Source organism: Synchiropus splendidus, chromosome 19 (assembly GCF_027744825.2).
Source record: "Synchiropus splendidus isolate RoL2022-P1 chromosome 19, RoL_Sspl_1.0, whole genome shotgun sequence".
NCBI lineage: Eukaryota > Metazoa > Chordata > Actinopteri > Syngnathiformes > Callionymidae > Synchiropus > Synchiropus splendidus.
In genome coordinates, this window is record NC_071352.1 from 16240964 (window position 1) to 16260447 (window position 19484).

General features: G+C 52.2%; 2 protein-coding genes across 3 annotated transcripts in view; one reads left to right on the forward strand and one right to left on the reverse strand.

Moving 5' to 3' along the window:
- Positions 1–611: 611 nt before the first annotated feature.
- LOC128750859 (transmembrane ascorbate-dependent reductase CYB561) lies at positions 612–7917 on the forward strand. The gene is made up of 6 exons (XM_053851453.1): positions 612–773; positions 1496–1703; positions 2118–2216; positions 3692–3795; positions 3895–4052; positions 4114–7917. Exons 2-6 carry the CDS (start codon positions 1499–1501, stop codon positions 4304–4306), a joined length of 759 nt encoding a protein of 252 aa, XP_053707428.1. The 5' UTR covers positions 612–773; positions 1496–1498; the 3' UTR covers positions 4307–7917.
- Positions 6176–19484, reverse strand: part of tanc2a (tetratricopeptide repeat, ankyrin repeat and coiled-coil containing 2a) — a 28543-nt gene continuing 15234 nt past the window's right edge. Inside the window, exons 2-26 of one of the 2 annotated variants that reach the window (XM_053851451.1) lie at positions 17325–17458; positions 16921–17086; positions 16530–16850; positions 15582–15707; positions 15229–15495; positions 15043–15164; positions 14534–14938; positions 13909–13989; positions 13636–13836; positions 13411–13545; positions 12760–12956; positions 12595–12703; positions 12316–12438; positions 12117–12254; positions 11956–12054; positions 11377–11571; positions 11218–11311; positions 10989–11122; positions 10736–10859; positions 10494–10669; positions 10294–10426; positions 10123–10214; positions 9931–10065; positions 9757–9857; positions 6176–9622 (exon numbers count right to left, since the gene is read on the reverse strand). In XM_053851451.1, the coding sequence (XP_053707426.1) occupies positions 7933–9622; positions 9757–9857; positions 9931–10065; positions 10123–10214; positions 10294–10426; positions 10494–10669; positions 10736–10859; positions 10989–11122; positions 11218–11311; positions 11377–11571; positions 11956–12054; positions 12117–12254; positions 12316–12438; positions 12595–12703; positions 12760–12956; positions 13411–13545; positions 13636–13836; positions 13909–13989; positions 14534–14938; positions 15043–15164; positions 15229–15495; positions 15582–15707; positions 16530–16850; positions 16921–17086; positions 17325–17458 (5498 nt within the window). In that variant the 3' untranslated portion in view covers positions 6176–7932. The remainder of the gene's footprint in view (positions 9623–9756; positions 9858–9930; positions 10066–10122; positions 10215–10293; positions 10427–10493; positions 10670–10735; positions 10860–10988; positions 11123–11217; positions 11312–11376; positions 11572–11955; positions 12055–12116; positions 12255–12315; positions 12439–12594; positions 12704–12759; positions 12957–13410; positions 13546–13635; positions 13837–13908; positions 13990–14533; positions 14939–15042; positions 15165–15228; positions 15496–15581; positions 15708–16529; positions 16851–16920; positions 17087–17324; positions 17459–19484) is intronic. The other variant, XM_053851452.1, reaches the window with a different exon arrangement.

Consider the following 19484-nt stretch of genomic DNA (forward strand, 5'->3'; position numbering starts at 1 on the left):
ATTGAGAACGCTGAAAGAACCCAGACGCTTATCTAGGCTGCAGCGCCCCCCAGCGGTAGAAGTGCACGCTGCAGCTTTTAGGCCACGTCTGAAAGGTTCGGTCTCACTTTGAAGAAAGTTACCGTAAACCTCTCACTGACTTGACGAGTCTTGGCGTTGCATTTGAGGCACGAATGCGTACATTGTCAACTATAGTTCGATAGATGAGATATGAACCTAAATAAGTGGATTTTAATAAAAACAAAACAGTGTTTAAGACGATTCTACATCACTGATGGCGACTGTTCATTTATTGAGCCTGTTAAAATCGATTTATTCAGATTATTCAGGCGAGTTTCGGAGATAGGTTTTACTGACGAAGCATTAGTATGTGAGTAAATAAATCAATAAATGAATATATATAAGTAATAAAGTCAAATCCTCAATAAAAAAACTGATCGATGAAGATGATGTGACTCCATCACTTGCCACGTCTTCATCCGTCCATCAGCCGTGACTCACCATCCTCCACAGCCACCATTCATCACCCCGCCATCCCCGTGTCCCCCGTCGTCATGGCAACAACCCCCGACGCTCCAGCTGTCAGTCATCCGTCTGCGGATGCGGTGCGAGTTCAAACTCCCTGAAATGAATCGGCGAAGAAGCTCGTGTGTGCACGGCCTGTCGCTCCGGCTGGGCGTGTTCAGAAACACACACGTCCCGTGCGCGCGTGAGAGCGCAGCAAGGCGGATCTAGGCTTCCAGACTTTTCCCAGCCGAGCGGAACGCAACACCGTAAGTCCGATCTCCTTGCACTTTAACGCACCATTCGCGTGATTCACGCCTCAGAGAACACCTTTCTGTCAATGGCCTAACAACGCGACGGAACAGGTGGCTGTGTCGGTTGTTGGATTCACATTTTGCATTTGTCCTGCCACCGCTCTGTTTGTCCAAGGTGCGTTCACGGACTGCACGGTCAGGAACTGCGCAGGGCTCGATTCCGCTCGCTCATTTCTTTTAGTTATAACTGCTGTATATCGCCATCAGCGGTCCTCTAAAAGATTCATGTGGTCGTGTTTGTGTTGAGAAAAACACCACTGAGCTCCTCTCATTTCCTCAACACACACAATTCCATCGGTGTTGAATGAAACGACGAGAATCACAACCTGTTAAATGGCTACAATTCTTGTTTGTTTTGGGGTGAATGATACTCATAATGAGCACAGATTTAACTTTAGTTTCAGAAATATTTACTGTCACTTCTTTGAAGAGCAAGAGTCAGCTGTCATTTAGCCAATAAATGTGCATGGAGAGTGTTGGTCCAGATGTAGATGATTTCAAAACAACGCCCCGTGCCACGGGATAAAACAATTTGTTCCCAAACTGCTCCAACAAATCACATTATTGGGTCACATGACCCTCTGTCTTTGTCTTCCCTGGCTTTGCTCGGGAACATAATCGAGTTGAGGACTCACCCGAGGGTCCGGCTCCCATCAGACCTTCTCCTCTTCCCTCAGATCATGGAGGAACCCGCCCCCAGGCCGCTGCCCTCCATGCTGCCCTGGCTGGTGGCCGCCTCGCAGGTCCTGGGCCTGGCGTCGGTGGTGATAACAGGGGTGTGGATGGGTCACTACCACGGGGGGTTCGCCTGGGACGGCTCGGCTCGGGAGTTCAACCTGCACCCGCTCTGCATGGTCCTGGGCCTGGTCTTCCTGCAGGGGGACGGTGAGTTGGCTGAGGATGCATAATGGTGTTGAAGCCTCGCACCGGGTCGTGTGTTTGACACCGTCCACCAGATGGTCTACGGTTCCACAATATTGACCTTCAGACGCTCCCTCCTCATTATTATCAGCACTCCAGGTGGAGCGGTCAATATTGGCTGAAATCTGTGGTGTCGGAGTGAGACCTCACGGTCTGTGTGGACAGTAAGTGCGTTAGTGACAGTCACTCCCGGCAGCCGATCACATTAGAGCCTTCAAACTAAAGGTCAGGCGGACGTGAGCGAGCGACACCCGAGGCACGAGCACACACACCAGCTAATCTGATACTCTGTGTGTGTGTGTTGACTCGTTTAAAGAGCCAGTGGCAGCTTGGACTCCATTGTTAGGGGCTGCTCATGTGTGTGTCTCACTCCTGCAGCCATCCTGGTCTACAGAGTGTTCCGACGTGAAGCCAAGAGGAACGTGAAGCTCCTGCACGGAGTCATCCACCTGCTCGCCCTCGTGGTCAGCGTCGCAGGTGAGTGTCCTGTCGAGTTGAAGCCAGGGCTCAAGTCCTTCTTCCTGGTGGTCCACATGCATTTGTTTCACCAATCATGCCGTCAGAACTACGAAAGCACGAGTGGCGGGTCCCACAACACCGGTCACCAAGGTCACCGAGCAATCCCCGGGTCGGTGCGCGCACCTCTGAAAGACAGTCACGTGACCTTGTCGAGTCGGCAAAAACGCTCTGCTAAACTGTGTTGATAAGGAAGCGCATCTGTCAACAGGATGCAGCTGCTGAAACAACCTGATCTCACGGTTCCTTGTGAATGTCTGTGTGGATCATGAGGCAGCTCCACGGGAAACGCAAGTGGTCTGCCGTGTGGGACCCTTTAGTTTTCATGTCAACCTCGAGCCAGCTGGCCTCAGATTTTCAGATCAAGGTTTAATTTAAGTTAGAAAATGGAAAAACATTGGATTTTTTTACCACACAGTCCACACAGTCGCCCACACAGTCGTCCGCACAGTCGCCCGCACAGTCGCCCGCACAGTCGTCCGCACAGTCGCCCGCACAGTCGCCCGCACAGTCGCCCACACAGTCGCCCACACAGTCGCCCACACAGTCGCACACACAGTCGCCCACACAGTCGCACACACAGTCGCCCGCACAGTCGCACACACAGTCGTCCGCACAGTCGTCCGCACAGTCGTCCGCACAGTCGTCCACACAGTCGTCCACACAGTCGCCCACACAGTCGTCCACACAGTCGCCCACACAGTCGTCCACACAGTCGTCCACACAGTCGCCCACACAGTCGTCCACACAGTCGCCCACACAGTCGTCCACACAGTCGCCCACACAGTCGCCCACACAGTCTTCCACACAGTCTTCCACACAGTCGCCCACACAGTCGTCCACACAGTCGCCCACACAGTCGTCCACACAGTCGCCCACACAGTCGCCCACACAGTCGCCCACACAGTCGCCCACACAGTCGTCCACACAGTCGCCCACACAGTCGCCCACACAGTCGTCCACACAGTCGCCCACACAGTCGCCCGCACAGTCGCCCGCACAGTCGCCCGCACAGTCGCCCACACAGTCGTCCGCACAGTCGTCCGCACAGTCGCCCACACAGTCGCCCACACAGTCGTCCACACAGTCGCCCACACAGTCTTCCGCACAGTCGCCCACACAGTCGCCCACACAGTCGCCCACACAGTCGTCCACACAGTCGCCCACACAGTCTTCCGCACAGTCGTCCACACAGTCGCCCACACAGTCATCCGAGTTCGCTGACTTGGGAGGCGTTCACTCCGTTGACCCGGTGGAACAAAACAAAATGTTTTCCCGTCCGCACATGTCAAGCAATAATAGAAAAACAAAATATTGTTTCATTATTATAATTTCTATGAAATATAAACTTGTAGGCATCTCCACAAATAACAAAACATCCTTTTTTCTACTCCAATAGCAGCTTCATGCTGAGTTGTGTCTCGGTGTGTTTGTAGGCTTCGTCGCCGTGTTTGACTTCCACAGATCAGCTAAAATCCCCAACATGTACTCGCTTCACAGCTGGTGTGGGATGTTGACGTTACTGCTGTACTGTGCGCAGGTACACACACACTCACGTCAACCATCCAAACCACACATATATATATATACACACAGTATATATGATGATCAACTCACTGTCTCCCTCTGCTGGTCTCAGTGGGTTCTGGGTCTGCTGTTCTTCGTGGCCCCCGGTGCCACCACATGGCTTCGGTCCTCGTACGTCCCGCTGCACGTCTTCTGTGGCCTGGTTCTGTTGGCGTTGTCCATCGGCACCAGCCTGCTGGGGATCACAGAGAAGCTCCTCTTCAACATCATGTACGTGCGCTCACCTCCGAATGGGGTTCAGGTGCACCTGCTGACAGTTGGTTTCTCTCAGGGCGTCGTACTCGCTCTTCGCTCCAGAGGGCGTCCTCGCCAACATCCTGGGCCTCCTGCTGGTGGCTTTCGGGCTCCTGCTGAGTTTCCTGGTGACCCGGGACCAGTACAGACGGCCACCCAATCCCGAGGAGGAGTCTCTGTCGGTGCACTTCAAGAACCTGACGGACGAGGGCTCGCCTTCGTCGCCCTGAACCACGAGCTCCAGGAACTTTGGGTGAAGCAGTGAAACCTTTAAAGTCTGCAACTGGACCTGGTTTTAGTTCTTCAGAATCATCCCCCAAGAGGGTCGTCTCAGTTCTGACGGGTCAGGAGGGTTTCCTCACGTTTGCTTCCTGGAGACTGTGTCCCCTGTGACCACGCCACTTCCCGCTCAACTAGCATCGCTCCAACCGCCCTTGTGCTACGTCTCGCGACAGTCGCTAGCATGAGTTCACTGAATCAGGCCTTAGAACGCTTCAACAGCGCCAACAATTGAGTCCAAACGATAAAGTGCACAACTAGCATAGCGCCATCATCACACTCATAGGTCGATCACGTCATACTTCCACGACACTACGATCACTTGAACTAGCAAAGAAGTGTGCAACCTTGTGCGCGGAACATCGACCTGGACGAGTAGAACTGAGACAAAGTCCTCTTGCAGGGTCCAGTTGACTCATTTTAATTTTTCACCTGCGACGACTGAAAACTGCCAAACCACTGACGCACTGCGTCGCGCGCTGTATTTATGTTAGCCGAGTCTGTGTTTGTAGCTTTGCTCGAGATGCATTGGTTTTTATCGTCACAGTTCCTATAGTTAATTGTCAAATGTGTGAAAATATCTGTCCTGTGACGCCTCGTGCGCTAAAAATGATACGAGCTCCGACCCGAGAATTTGGTTTTTATCGTAAAATCAAGTCACTGAGATGTGTGTTTTCACATCACATTTCAAAACCAAAGACGTAAACTGACTTCAGGTCAGAGTACGCAATGAAAGGTTTTGATCTTGTTTTGTGTTTTTCGCAACGTTCCCGTGGCGCCACCCGTGACTGAAAGCAGAAATCGCAGGTTGACTCCGAGATTTTTCATATACAGGTTTTTTTTATTGTGCCAAGAAGTGAAGACTTGTCAACCTCGCGTCTCTTCACATTCGAACTAGAAGTCGAGCATCACAAAATCAAGGGTCTTTGCCCCGACTCTCATAGAACCAAAGTTACTTTTAAGTAACTGCCTTGTTTGCCAGTCAACACTCAAGTTCGGCGTCAGAAAGTGTATTAAGACAGACGTGTGTCGAACTTTCAGTTGATCTCATCTTCACGTTGCAGAACCACTTGGATCCGATCTTGTTGCGTCTTATTCCGCGTGACAGTCGATGTCGAATGCTTTAAGCTGTCTGTGCTTCTACTGCTATGCTGTGTGCGTTTGTGTTGAAAGTAAAGCAGAGCATGACGAGGTTTGCCTCCTCACTAAAGCCCCACTGAAGTGTCCGTGAGGCGACCATTTCCTTTCGCGTGTCGGGTTAAAGAATTGTGAATAATCTCCAATGACGTCAAGTCAGTTTTTCACAACACATTCCGCTGTGTTGTTCTGTTTTCTTTCCAAAAAGTGCTTCAGCCGGAATCTTTGCCCACAGCTGACTCCAGTCATCAGACATTGTTGTTCCCCTCTGGAAGACAGAAGAACTTCTTTCCTCGTTTGCTCAACTGCCGACATCTCATCACACGACAGAACACGAGTCGTGATGAACTGTCTTGAACCAGTTGGACGAGTCAAACTTCGGTGACGAGTTGAAGGCGAGCAGTGAGGAGCCCTTGCTACAACAGTGGTGAAGGAACCCTCAGCTCCTGAACGGGTCCTCGAGTGTGTAGGGCGAGGCCCTCTGGGTGTCCAAGGTTGGAGCTGGACCCAAGTGCCACAGTGACCCGATACCTGGCAAGCTTGTGTACCGACCAGATAAGGAGAGGATCGAGTCACCTCGGAGTCGCTGTCTTCGGTCCACATTTCAAAAGTGACCCATTTATTCTGGGCTCTACTCAGTACGGCCAACCAAAGATGGGCAAGTCTGGATCAAGAGGTTCGGTATTCGATACACGCAAGTCCCTCAACTGTCAGAGCAGAAGCTTCGGTCCTTGATAAACCGGACAAACTCACTCACGCTGTGGAACTTTCACCAGCAACAGCTGATTTATTAGAAACATAAAAAACACAAACCTACAGAAGAAACAGTCATTCATGAGCACAAAAAGAAACAAGTCATTCTGTCCGGACGGTTAGCCTCTTCAAGCTAACGCCGACACCTTCAGCAGAGACCAGTAGCACTGGCTGCACGTCCTTTTACACGCTTCAGACTTGTGCTCCACTCCAGCCATGCGACTTGTGCTTGCGTCGAGCGAAGTGACGAGTTAGCCGTGGCTAACCCAGCCAGCGAGCCCGCACAGTGTGTTGCTCTTTTCTTCAGATAGATGCTACTCAGCGCTCGAAATACAAGACGAAAGGCAACAAAATCATTTTTGGTGGAGGGTAGACGTGACATCATCTACTCGGAATCAGCTGGCTGTTCATAGCACCAGGGAGCCGCAGCTGAGTGTCTTAAGGGTCTCGTACGGAATCAAAGTCGACATGAATGCGTTTGTAGCGGTAACAACAACATTACTCAGTTAACACGGACAAGCAAACAAAACTGGGCATCCGACTCGCGCAGGGGCTTTTTTTCTTGCTAACTTTGCTCTTAGAAATAAAACAGTAGCAAAAACAAGAATAAACATCTGATAGACAAAAACAATATTTATAGTTAAATACAGACATAACTTAGAAACGATAAATATCACTTACTTTATGTCTATTTACAGCAAGTCAGTATGGCTTCCACCGGGTCCCCCACCCGCCTCTGACTGGTGCACTAGGTTCTGGACGGTTAAGTGCCTCTTTATTATTCTTTTGTCTGACAGCACTGAAGCACTTTTTGTTTTTTTCTTTCACCAATAACTTAATAAACAGCTGTTTTTTTTTAATTCTCCACTTATTCAGCAACAGTCGTCGCTGTTGTTTCTGGGACACTGGCACCTGTACACGTTCCAGTCGGGAGACTGGGAAAATGATATGTTGAACTAGTTGTGAGTCTGTAGAAACTAAGACGCTGGCTAGTTTGGTGCCGTGACAAATCCAGGGATCCGACAGGAAACCACGGGTGGGCGGGGCCCACCGTCATCCGCTCTGTCGCAAATGGTGTCAGAAGTAGAGTGGCACGCTGGCGGTCTATAGGAGTGTCGCCACTATGCTTGAGTCGAAGGACCCCCAGCTAGGAACTGAAAATCACTACGTCTTCAAGGAGGGGGTTGGGGTTGGCAAGCTAGTTGGGCTGATCTGATGGTATCAGAGGAGGGATGCCACACAAAACTCATCAGACATGCCATGGAGTCCCGGGGCCTGTCTTAGGGAGAAGTGGCAAGCATCGCCAGAGTGCCGGGCAGCAAGGCCAGCGACAGATCAGCCAGAAGTGTTCGGTCGAGGGCCGACGCATCTGAAGACCACAAACCTAAACATTCAGTTGAACTGCTGTTTGCTTTGGTCCCTGACAGGCAGCGGATCATTAGTGCACAAATGTCATTTCGCAAAGAGTTCCGTTCACCTTCCACGTGAAATCCTGAAAACTGTCCAAAATTCCAGTCAACGTCCAAGAGCAGAAATGTTGTGAGCGTCCAGTGCAGCTTCGTGGACCAACAAATCCTTAGACATCTTTCGTGGTTGCGCTCAGTCACTTTCAAAAGGACACAAAGATCAGGCTACAGTCTTGCGCCCTCGGGAGTGGGCGCCCCCACCCCCCCACTCATTCAGACATCTAGACGTTAGACTCCACAAATGGTCTTTTTGGTTTGACAGGAGAGGTAGGGCCCGTCTTTCTGTCGTTCGCTCTGTCCGAGTAGCTGTGGATGACCGGCAGTGTTCTGGCCAGCTTCACGTCAAAGAAGGACGGATTCTGACTCGCAACCTTCATTGAGGTGTCGCCCAGAGGACGGGTGCCTGGCATGACATCGTAGAAGTGGCGCTGGTTGTCGTGGTACTGGTGGCCATTGTGTGCGTTGTTGTTGCTGTGGTTGTGGTAGGCGATGGAGTACGGCAGTGGCTGGGTGGTGGGGGTCTTGGTGGGAGAGGTGATGACGGTATCCACAGAGGACACAGCCCAGGAGCGAGAGGGACTGAGAGTGGAGGAGCTGGGGGGAGGTTGTTGGGGGTACTGCTGCTGCACCCTCACTGACTTGTCCATGACTCCCATGAAGGGGGTGTTTCGAGTTGAACGACCCCCCTCTCCTGGGAAGGTCCCACCGCCAACCATCTCCAAAAGATCTTCATGGTAACCAGGAGGTCCACCCAGATCAGGAGGTAGATCCATGTGCTGGGTTGAAGCAGACGTCCTGAAGCCAGGGCCTCGGGCCGACTGCTGTCCACTGGGGAGGTTATTGCTACTGGTGGAACTGGAGAACTGCACACTGTGGCTTTGGGAGTGAATGAGAGGACGTGGCGCCGGAGCAGGCGCAGAAGTGGGGTGTGCACTGAGTGGACGTCGAGCCTGGTTGTAATACTGGTGATCCGGGGAGAGCGGAAGGCCCTCGGTTGGGGTCATTGTGGCCTCAGTAACCTCCATGGGGTAATATGCCGCTTTGGACTGGTTGCGGTTGAATTGCCGAGGCTGACCAAACCGATGAGTTCCGATGTTGGAACTCCTGCTGTAACTGGCTGCCGGTCTGGACTGGCCAACCAGGTCGGCCTCCGCATCATCCAGACGATACGCCCCTCCGGAGCCAAGACCCGCCTGCACCTGCGGACTCTGCGCCAGCTCAGACAGTTCCGGAGGAAGCTGACCAAACTGGGCGTACGCCGAACTTCCAAAAACCAGACCCGGCTGGGCGGGTCTTGGCATCTGGCCTCTGGGTTGCTGTTGCCAGTGAGCTTGAGGGTTCTGGAAGGACCTCTGACTTGCCAGATGATGTTGAAGCTGCTGGTTGTTCTCCGACTGATAGAAAGACGTCGGCTGCTGCTGCAGGACTGAGAACACCTCAGGGGCGGCTCGCTGCTGATGGTGCATCGGGGATGTTGCAGGACTGTAGCACTGGTAGGAGGGCGGAGGAGAAGTCTGATGGAGACTAGATGGCGGGAGGTGGGTGGGACTGGAGGAGTGATGATATGAGTGAGTCGGGGACAGCGAAGACCCCATCGGTCCACCAGGATGATCCAGCGATTCCGAGCTTTGGGGATACATCTCCACTTCCCTCTCATGCAGCTTGTCTTCCTCCTCCTCCCCCTCTTCCTCAGTGTGGGCTTCCCGGTCTTGGCCCTGCAAGCATGCGGAGTCACGGCTTCTGGACTCGACGTAAGACTGATTCTGTGGACAGACGTGAAGCGACGGGTCCTGCTGTTGGCCCGACTGACGACACTCCTCCTTGACCCGTGCCAGCAGCCTCTGGATTTCCCGGTTGGCAGGACAAAGACGACTGGCCTCAATCAGGTCCTCCAGCGCTGCATGGAACTGTCTGTAATCAAGGAAACAAGCGAGTCAACTTCAGATGTTTGCGACCTCACGTGGCTGGATCCTACAGGAAGGTGATGCTCTCCGCTGTATGGTGCAGTCAAAATGGCTAGTCAACTAGCATGTGCAGCTAATTACCTGCGGCTACGTTTGGCTCGTGCTCTGGCGTAGAACGCTTCGTACGATTTCGCTTTTAGCTCCAGCGCTTTAGTGGCAAACTCCTCAGCGAGGCCGAAGTCCTGGAACGAAACAAGTCTGATAAATATCGAGGGAAAGCCGGACGTGTGAGTCGATCTGGGTCTGAGGACTGACGTTCATCTTGCGACGGCAGCGCGACAGGTTGAGCAGCACCGACACTCTCAGCTGCCTGAAGGTCTTCAGCTCGTCTCCAGGGAACTTCTGCAGCGCTGACTGATAGGACTGAGCTGCCTCTCGCACCTTCCCTTGCTGGAACAGCAGGCGGTGAGACAGGACATCACCCGGAGCCACTGTGTGTGACCTCACCTTGTACAGTTTGTCTCCTTCCTGGATCAGTTTGCTCAGAAGAACCATCAAAATGTCAGGTTTGGAGGTGGCCATGGCCCAGGTGGCTGGTCCTGCACACCACAAATTCCCACTCATTTGTGTACAGCCATGGCAGATCAGACTCATCTCACTTCACTCTCAGGCACTGACCGATCTGCGCTCCCTTCTTGAGCAGCGCAATGACAGCGGAGGTGTTCCTGCAGCCCACAGCCCGGTCCAGAGGTCTCATCCCGCTGGAGTCCACATGCTCCACAGAGGCGCCGTGGTCAACCAGGTGCTGCACCTGAAGGTGGAGACAAGTGTGACTTTCACTGGTGACGAGCATGACCCCGTGGTTTGCTCGGACTCACCACTTCTGGATCTCCTCTGAAGGCAGCCAGGTCCAGAGGAGTCCGGCCGCTGCGGTCCGAGTGCGTGGTGGCAGCTCCCCTCTCCACCAGCTCCTGAACCAGCGGCAGCTGACCCTTCAGACAGGCCCAGCTCAGAGCAGTCAGACCCTCCCGGTCGGCCCGGTCCAGTGAAGCTCCTGGAAACAGCACCAAACTTAGTCTCCTGGCTCTGCTGCTCTCGGAGAAACTCTTGCTTTGTTTACCGTGATCCAGCAGCAGCTGAGCCGTGGTGATGTGACCCTCGGATGCTGCCATCATCAGAGCAGTTCGACCCTGCTGATCCATCGTGTTGACGTCCGCTCCGTGTTTGAGCAGCAGCTCCACCACCTGAGGAGAACAAGGGGACGGTCAGAACTCAGTGTAAAACTAAGAACCACACAGGACAGCGTTAGAGATCGAGCAGAGTGACGAGGTTCAGCAGTAAAATGGTGGTCAGCAATTGTGTGAGCACTTCACCTTCCAGTGACCTCGTTTCACAGCACTGAACAGCGGCGTGATGCCTCGTTTGCTGGCTTGCTGGACAGCACCTCCGTTCTCCAGGAGGAGCCTGCAGACCGACAAGCGCCCGCCTCCTGCTGCCGACGTCAGCGCTGAGGCCGAGACATGTTGTGAGTGGACAGCAGCGACAGTAGGATTTCATCCCTCTCTGTCAAGACCGTGTGAGGGCTCAGAGTTTAGGACGCACCTGTCTCCCCCCACAGACTGTCCGGACTGTTGACCTCCACTCGCTCTTCCTCTCGCTGCTCTTCCTCAGGACGATCCAGCAGATATGAAACAATCTGCAAGCACATCCTCGTGAGACAGCGCCCTGCTGTCACAGTCAGCACGAGCCACGTCACCTCACCTCAGCGTGTCCCGCACTGGCTGCAGCGATCAGGGCCTGCTGCACTGCCTGGCTCCGGCTCACCCCCCTCTGGCCGCAGCAGGTGGTGCAGTTCCACTCCACGGTGTGCTTCAGCAGGAAGCGCAGCACCTGCAGGTGGCCCCGCTGAGCCACGTGCACCAAAACACACCGGCCCGAACCATCCACGTGACCCACCTGAGTGTACACACAGGCACCGTCACGGACGCACGGCAGGTACCTACAACTGCTTCTAGAGTATCTAGTTTCAACACTTCAACGGCAGAAGAAACACGTTTTAAATATCATATTAGATTATTATAAGGTTTACAAAGCAACAAATAAATGATTGTTTGGCCTTCATTCACGTATGTATTTATATGTATAAAAATAACTAAACCTGCAATATTTGTATTTTTGATACTTTATATTTGATATATTATATTTGATATTTTTTGTGAATAAAAGAAAAATCCTAAATGTATTGTAAGTCTCAGACCAGAAGGGGGCGCTCAAGACTGACGGCATCTTGAGAAACAACCAAACTGAGGATCGTTTATGTGATTTGACTCGAGCCATCACCTTCGCTCTGTGCTGAATCAGCATGCTGACCACCTCCATGTGTCCGGCCGAGGCGGCGAATCCCAGCGCGGTCAGGCCGTCATGTGACCTGGTGTCCACCTGAGAACCGAACACAGACGTTAACGGGAGCGGCTATGAGGTGACCCGACTGGCGGACCCACCTGAGCCCCGTGGTCCAGCAGCAGAGCCACGGCGTCCCGGTGACCCAGGTGAGCGTGGACGCACAGCAGCGGGGCGCTGTTGAGGACGTCGGTGCGGTGATCCACATCAGCGCCGCCCATGATGAGCAGACGACTCACCTGAGGGGTTGTGAGGGGGAGTTACGGCCCATCCGTGTGTGCTTGTCAGCGTGAGTGTTACCTTGATGTTCGGGGTGTAGAGGTTCCTCAGAGAGGACAGAGCGCTGCTCACGCTCTCTGTGCTGTAGGACAGCCACAGCCCCTGCAGCACGGATGAGGAGACCCCCAGCTTCTTACTGAGACCCTGGCAAACAGAAGGTTGGAGAGACCATCACGACTCTGTTAACGTATAGTCAACAGCCTATTAAACTAGTTCCAAACCTCACTTTTCCATCACTACTTTTCCAGAAGTTTGAGGTTGTTTGACTTCACCTACTGCCAGGATTCTAAAGGCAGTTACCTTGTAGATGTGAGCCTTGAGGATGTGATGTCCGAGCTCCAGCGTCTGCTGCCGGTTCAGCTTCCCCTCCTGCCTGCAGAGCCAGAAGGCCAGCAGCGTGTGTCCGCTCCTGCACACAGAGGTCGGTCAGAAGACATGCTTGGTTTGGCGTCCACGCCGCCGTACCGGGGGTCGCAGAGGAAGCGGTCGTCCTGGCCGTCCTCCCGCCACACCAGCCACTCCCTGAAGGAGGTGTGGTTGAGCATGCGGGTGCCGTCGGAGCGCCGCAGCAGGAAGGAAGAGAGCTGCTCCAGGCGCTGCACGAACTCGCTCCACAGCATCGACCCTCCGCTCAGAGCGCCGGCGTTCACCACCTCAAAGAGCTGACGGGAGACAGGACAGCGGCCCGTGAGAGAAGATATTCTCCTTCATTTCGGACCTCAGTCCACACTCAAACCCTGTCTTTCTTCATTTATTCCCCATTAACAAAGTTTGGGTTCAGGTTCAGGTTTTAAATGATTAAAAAATAACATCCAAAAAACAATTGGAATCTTTTTTTCTGAAAGTTTCAAATTCAGTTTCATCACTTAATATTTGAGTGTACTTATTTAATGCTATTTTCATGCCAGAATTTAGTGAATATATATATATATATGTATGTGTATTAACGCCTATCAATCCCCAAATTTCCTTTCAACTCGCATGAAATTGATTTTAAAATGAGCATCATCTTAAAAATAGTTCATTTGTTCATTAAACATCTTTTTTATCTATTACGATAATGAACTCCCTCATATCTGGGGCAGCTAACAGTTTCTGGACAGTGAGGTTGTCTACCTGCTGGTCGGTCAGCGGGTGCAGGGACGCCACGCTGACGTTGAGCAGCGGCAGAACTCTTTGGAAGGACGACTGAGTGGGGAAGCGCATGTTGAGCTGCAGCAGGTAAACCTCGGCCAGACTGACGGGGACGACCTGTAGCCATGGAAACAGTTGCCATAAGATGTTCTTCTGTCTCCACTTCAAAACATCAGGGACCGAGCTGTCACAGTCCTTCATTCTCACCTTGAAGCTGGAGCTCTTCAGCACCAGGAACCCGGCCTCGATCAGGTCCAGGGTGAGCTTCAGGTACAGGTAGGAGCCTCGGCTCAGGCTCTTCAGGTGGCTCACCAGCTTCACGATGGCCATGTTGTCCAGGCGACCGTTGCTGAGGGACATGTTGCTCTGAATCTCCGCGCTGCTGTTGATGCGCTGCATCAGGTAGCTCTGTGGGGACACACAGGTGATGAGAGGACGAGCACGGTGAGAGCGAGACGCCGTGACCGAGCATGACGGCACCTCCAGGTCCTGGTCGATGGCACTGTTCTCCTCCATCTGGTCCAAAGAGACGTGATGAAAGGGCAGCGAGCGAGTGATCTCCTGGACAGGAGATCATGAATATGTTAATAAACCACAGCCTCTCATATTATACTTGGATATAAATATATAAAAATGTTTCAATCTGTGTATAAATTATACAAATGTTGTATTTATTAATTCAACAGTCAAATATAAGATTAGAAAACTAATGAGGGGTCGTGGAGGACCAAAATTATTATTTTGATTAGTGATGAGGGATGAAGAGAATGATGTTGTTATGTAATAATCTACAGCAATTGAGAACTAAAATTAATAACGTCCTCCGGGATCATTGTTCCAAGTTCAAAACACTATAAATAGACGACAATGAATATTATTCTAACAGGAAAATTTACAGAAAACATTGACTGGGATTTTTAAATAACAAACTCAAGCTTATTTGGTTGTCGTTGTCTAAAGAAACAAGCAACGTTTTGATGAATATAAAGTGAATTCACAGTAAAAAATACCAACAAAATCATGAGATGGATAAAACGGAGGAAAGAAATCGCACTCTTGGCTCCATTGCTGCGTCAAGCAAGCGAGAACAAAGACAGTGGTCTACCTGCTGCGTGCTCCTGACAGTGGTGATGACCTTCAGCCACGGTGGAAACTTCTGGATGTTCCTGGACAGGAAGGAGGTCAGCGTGTCGCCGTAGTCCGGCCGATGAAACTCCGCCTCGTTCAGCCCGTCAATCAGTAAAATAAGGCCCGCCCCCTCCACGTGAATCTTCCTGTCCCGGCAGAGACCCTCCAGAGGCTCCAGGATGCCCCTCTCCAGGGCGGCGCTGGGGTCCTGGATGCAGGAGCGCAGACTCAGCGCGCTCTGGAGCTGCGGTGAGCGGTGCAGGAGGTCACGGTACGCCACCAGCTGAGGGCTGTCGCTCAGCGTCGCCGCCATGTTGTGGACGAACTCGGGAACCAGACATGAGTGGCAGTTATCGGCCTGGCAGAAGTGGTAGGAGACCACCTGCGAGGAGACACCGTCACGGTCAAAAAGAGTCCCTCACCCTCCCTAAATGTTCCTCAAACCCATAAGTAGGAAAAATATCTTTTTGCTCATGTTTTGGACACCTGAGCTGCGAGCCTCCTCAGCGCCTCCTGCTGCCTCCTCTTCATCTCTGGAGTCCCAGGACAGCTTCCTCCTGCGTCCTGTCCCTCTCCTCTGGCCAGGGAATCGGAGAACGAGTCAGCATCTGGGATGATAGAAAAAGCGTCAGAAACATTTGACTGTGGAGAGAAATGCGTCTCTTTTCTCACGTTTCGGCAAGGTCTGGCTCGCCGGAGTGCTCGGCCACATGCGGCTCCCGTGACAGCTGAGCGCCACCAGCCGGGCGATGATGGCCGTTTTGCCGAAGCCCATGTTCCCGACGATGACCACGCCCCGGTTCGACGACGGGTTGTCGCCTCGGAGACAGGCATCCACCTCCTGGAAGAGCCACTCCCTCCCGGCGAACATCCAGTCAGACGAGAGGCCGGGAACCTCGAAGTGCAGCGGCTTCAGGTTGAGGGACGGCGTGAAGCGAACTGCACCAGGAAAAACAGGGTGACACCACAGCTGAATTACAAGTGGTCCTGGAAGGGATCAGCCTGAGGCCCATTCTTGAGCTGACCTCTGTTCTCCTGCTGAGCGCGGCTCCCTGAATTCTGCCGGGGCATTCTGAGCGACGTCCTCGAGGGGATGTGTCTGGCCTGCTCATCCAGGTAGGCCAGGTCCTCCAAGTGAGCCGAGCTGGTGGCTGAAGCAGGAAGAAAACTTTGCATTACTCCATGCTCAACGATTGTACCGTGCCACACAAGAATTGAGCTTTGGGTTACAGCTTCCTCAAATTGCCTCTGTCAGCATTGTTGGAACACATCCGAGACCCTCTTTCGCTTTCACACACGGCAGGTTGCCCAGTTGGGGGTAGGCTCCCCTCCACGGCTGATGAATCCCACCGCCAACACTTCTTCCACTGAGGGTGTGAGGACCCCTCACTCACGCGTGGTCCTCTGTGTGGCCAGCAAACTTGAGCGGGTTGAAGTTAGGAAAATCAGAAACTCACCGATCGCTTCGCATCCAAACAACCCAGCTACAATCCAGCAGCGGAGCGAGTAACTATGCCTCACATCCTGTGTGAGTGTGTGTGTTGGTGAGAGAACGAGAGAGAGACGTCATGCATGTGACTTCCTTCCTCTCCCAAAGAGTTTTTATGAGAGTGAGAAAACAGTGCTGGGAGGATGAGATGTGAACATGTGGATCAGGCGTGTCTTGTTTGTCTGAGCGCCTGTTTTGAATCAAAACTTTATAACCTGCAGGCGGCAGCGCAGCGATCAAAGCGCTGCTGCAGCGCTGATAGCTGTGTTAGCAATTATCTATTCCACTTAAACGCTGTCAGATGTTTATTAGCTCTGCTGTAAAGATATTTTTTGGGGGGTGGGGGAGATGCTTCACATCACTGCTTGTAATGTGAAGCATTTGACAGCTAGAACCTGGGACGCAGGTCCTTTGCAGAGTGAACAACAACTTGGAAAAAAAAACTTGCTCCAGAACAACCTTCAAGTCAGGAGGGAGGAGTTACCTGCAACAGAGTTTGGGCGGGGCAAGAGGCAGAGCGGGATGGAGTGGGTGGAGCCGGACAAGCGGGCCGAGTCGAGGCCCCAGTCTGGGTGGAGCTTGTTGAGGCTGTAGGTGGAGGCAGCCATGTTCTCCTCCCCTCTGTAGCGGAACCCTTCGCCGGAGCTTCCCGCTGCCACCATGGAGGCGGAGGAGCTGGATGCCACCACGGGCCGCCCGCTGCTCCTCCACACGTTCAGGCTGCCGCCCTGAGAGCCCTCTCCAGGCCGCTTGGCGCTCTCCTCGCGCTCCACTGCCGAGTCAGCTGAGTAGCTGGTCAGTGTAGCTGAAAGACAACATAGTGGTTTCAGGTCTCGTGTCTCCCTGACATGTGCACCTCTTGCTGGGGTCTGTACCGATGATGCCGCTGTCCCGGCTCTCCAGGGTTGAAGAGGGGGAGGTGACTGAGGCCCTGTTGGAGACAAGCTTGTTGTGGTTGTTCCCATCTCCGTCAGCAGGGGGCTGCAGTGTGGAGCAAGGGGAGGCACCGCTGCTGGCCAGACTGGAGGATGGAGAAATCCTCTGTGGGACACAAAACACGTCCGAATATTCACACTTAATAACTCCACCAAAGCAGAGAGCCTGCAGTTGATGTTTAGGGATATACACTACTACAGTGTATCAACAATGATGTTATACACGGTAATAAAATACATACTTTATACACAACATTGCCAGAAACAGGCCATATAGTCATCATCTTGTATGATCTATAATTACACAATATTTACAAGTCATTGTCCTGTATTTGTGTTTGTACCTGCGCCTGACCATGGTACACGGACTCGGGTTCTCCGCTCACGACCTTCTCTCCCAGCAGAAAACCCAGTCGGGTCATGAGAGCGTCGGCTGCCTCGTCCACCGTGGGTGGAGGTCCTAACTCCTCCTCCTCACCTGAGGGGACACAGTTGGCTTGTCAGCAGAGCTGTCCACAACAATCTCAGTTCTTTTGTCTCGGACGTGTCGGAAGCGCGACACTGACCCATCTGTCAACCAAACTCTCCAAACGTGTCATGAACAATGCCAAAAAGGATCAAGCTGAAATCAGGCCCGCATCCTTCTTCACATCACATCATCCGCCATGCCAGCATTTTGAAGGCTCGGCAGAGAATGAAAAGCCACCAAACTGGACAGACAGCTTGGAGCACCTGAAGCATGGAGTTGGAGACAAAATAGCATTTTGAAATGAGCGCAGCGTGTGTGATGATCCATTGAAAAGTTCCATGGATCATATGTGAAACTGTTCAGAGTTAACGTCTCCCCCTTTATGTCTGCTCTGTTGCCATGGAGACCTGAATCCACACCACTTGTGCTCTGGCAGGTCGATGAACCCCAAACGATCTCTAAAACACACGGTCGGTTTGGAAGACCAAAATGTAAAACACACGTGTAAGCAAAAAAAAAAAAACAGCGCTGCTCGCCAGATTAATAAATTCATTGTTCTGACCTAAATATGTCAGGGTTAGTCACACACGCACACGCACACACACACACACACAAAGAAGAATGTGAGCCACATCATGAAACCTCATACTGTCTCTTTTCAAAGTCTATAATTACTGCTATAGATTGCCAACTGGCGGGAGAAAAGAAAATCATTCAGTGAGCGTGTGTGTGTGCGCGGTGCATATCTATGTGGTCAGTCAATGACAGAGTGCAAGAGTCATTTTTAGAAGAACAAAAATACACACAAAGAGCGGAGACGAGCTGTGTCCTCAGCTTCTCCCAGCATTCCTCCCGAACCTCTCGACCTTCTTTCTTGTGCAACCCGTCACATTTTCACCCGAAGAGGTCCTGCAGAAGCCGCAGCTAACAAACCCACGGCTCAGCGCACAAGCTAGAACCCACAAACAAAGGAGACGCAGCGTGGTGTGAGGAAGAAAGAGCAACTGTTCCCTGTCTGGTTTTGCACATTTGTTCCTCATTGGCTGCGGTCGTGTTAACCCCGACACAACACTTGACTATCAGGATGTGAGGGGCTTTCTTAGCTAAACCAATCACCAGAAACACGGAGAAGTAACATGCCCAGTAGGAGGTGGTTCAGGTGGACCACCCCGGGCTGGGTGGAAGATCCATACCGAGAGGTAGAATGAAGATGGAAGTCCAAGTTTGGGGATGCCTTATATACCACCAGGACTGAGGTCACCAGGACTAACGGCAGATGTCCTCACATTTAGGAGGACCAACATGGTAGTCATGAAGGTAACGCCGCGGACCAGTTCTCTACTTGCAACCTTACGGTTCATGGACATTGGGCTACCATCAGTTTCATGGACTCTGGAGAATGGGCTGCTGAACCCATGAATACAGTCCATTTGGCCCCAACATGAGCCGCACCAGAGGTTGGACTCTGCCAGGGCTGTGGTCACAATCTTGGCATTTGGTGGCACATTGGTGGGTGCAGTGGGTGGGTTTTTGCTCTGTGACCTCAAGATCTGCTCCCTTTTCCCTGGTCCTTGTTGGCGTCTCTCAGAGGAGACGGACAACTGCTTCACAGAAGAGAGTGAAGCGGCTCAGACGAACAATGAGGGCTCTGAATCGGGAGAAAGAGCTGAGCTAAAAGACAAAGCTGTCAATGATGTGAGCCACACTGTGCTTCAGGAGAGACTCAGAGTGGAGCTGTGGAACATTCATACATTTATACTTAACAGATTGAAATGAAACATGGAAGAACGAATCCTTAAAGTGTGTGTGTTAAAACTATAAAACTAAAGTGATTTTAATGATGACACATTCAGTGGGACTATTCAATCTGTCCTAATCTGTGTCTCCTTCAGCTTACGGCACTTTCAGCTCCAGAGGACTGTGAATAAGTGGGATGTTGAGGATGTATGTCTGCTGCTCACTCTCAGGAAACACGACCCTCAGCTGACCATTTGGTCCAGCAGACCCTCAGTTCCAACTGCCTGCCTCCCTGCTT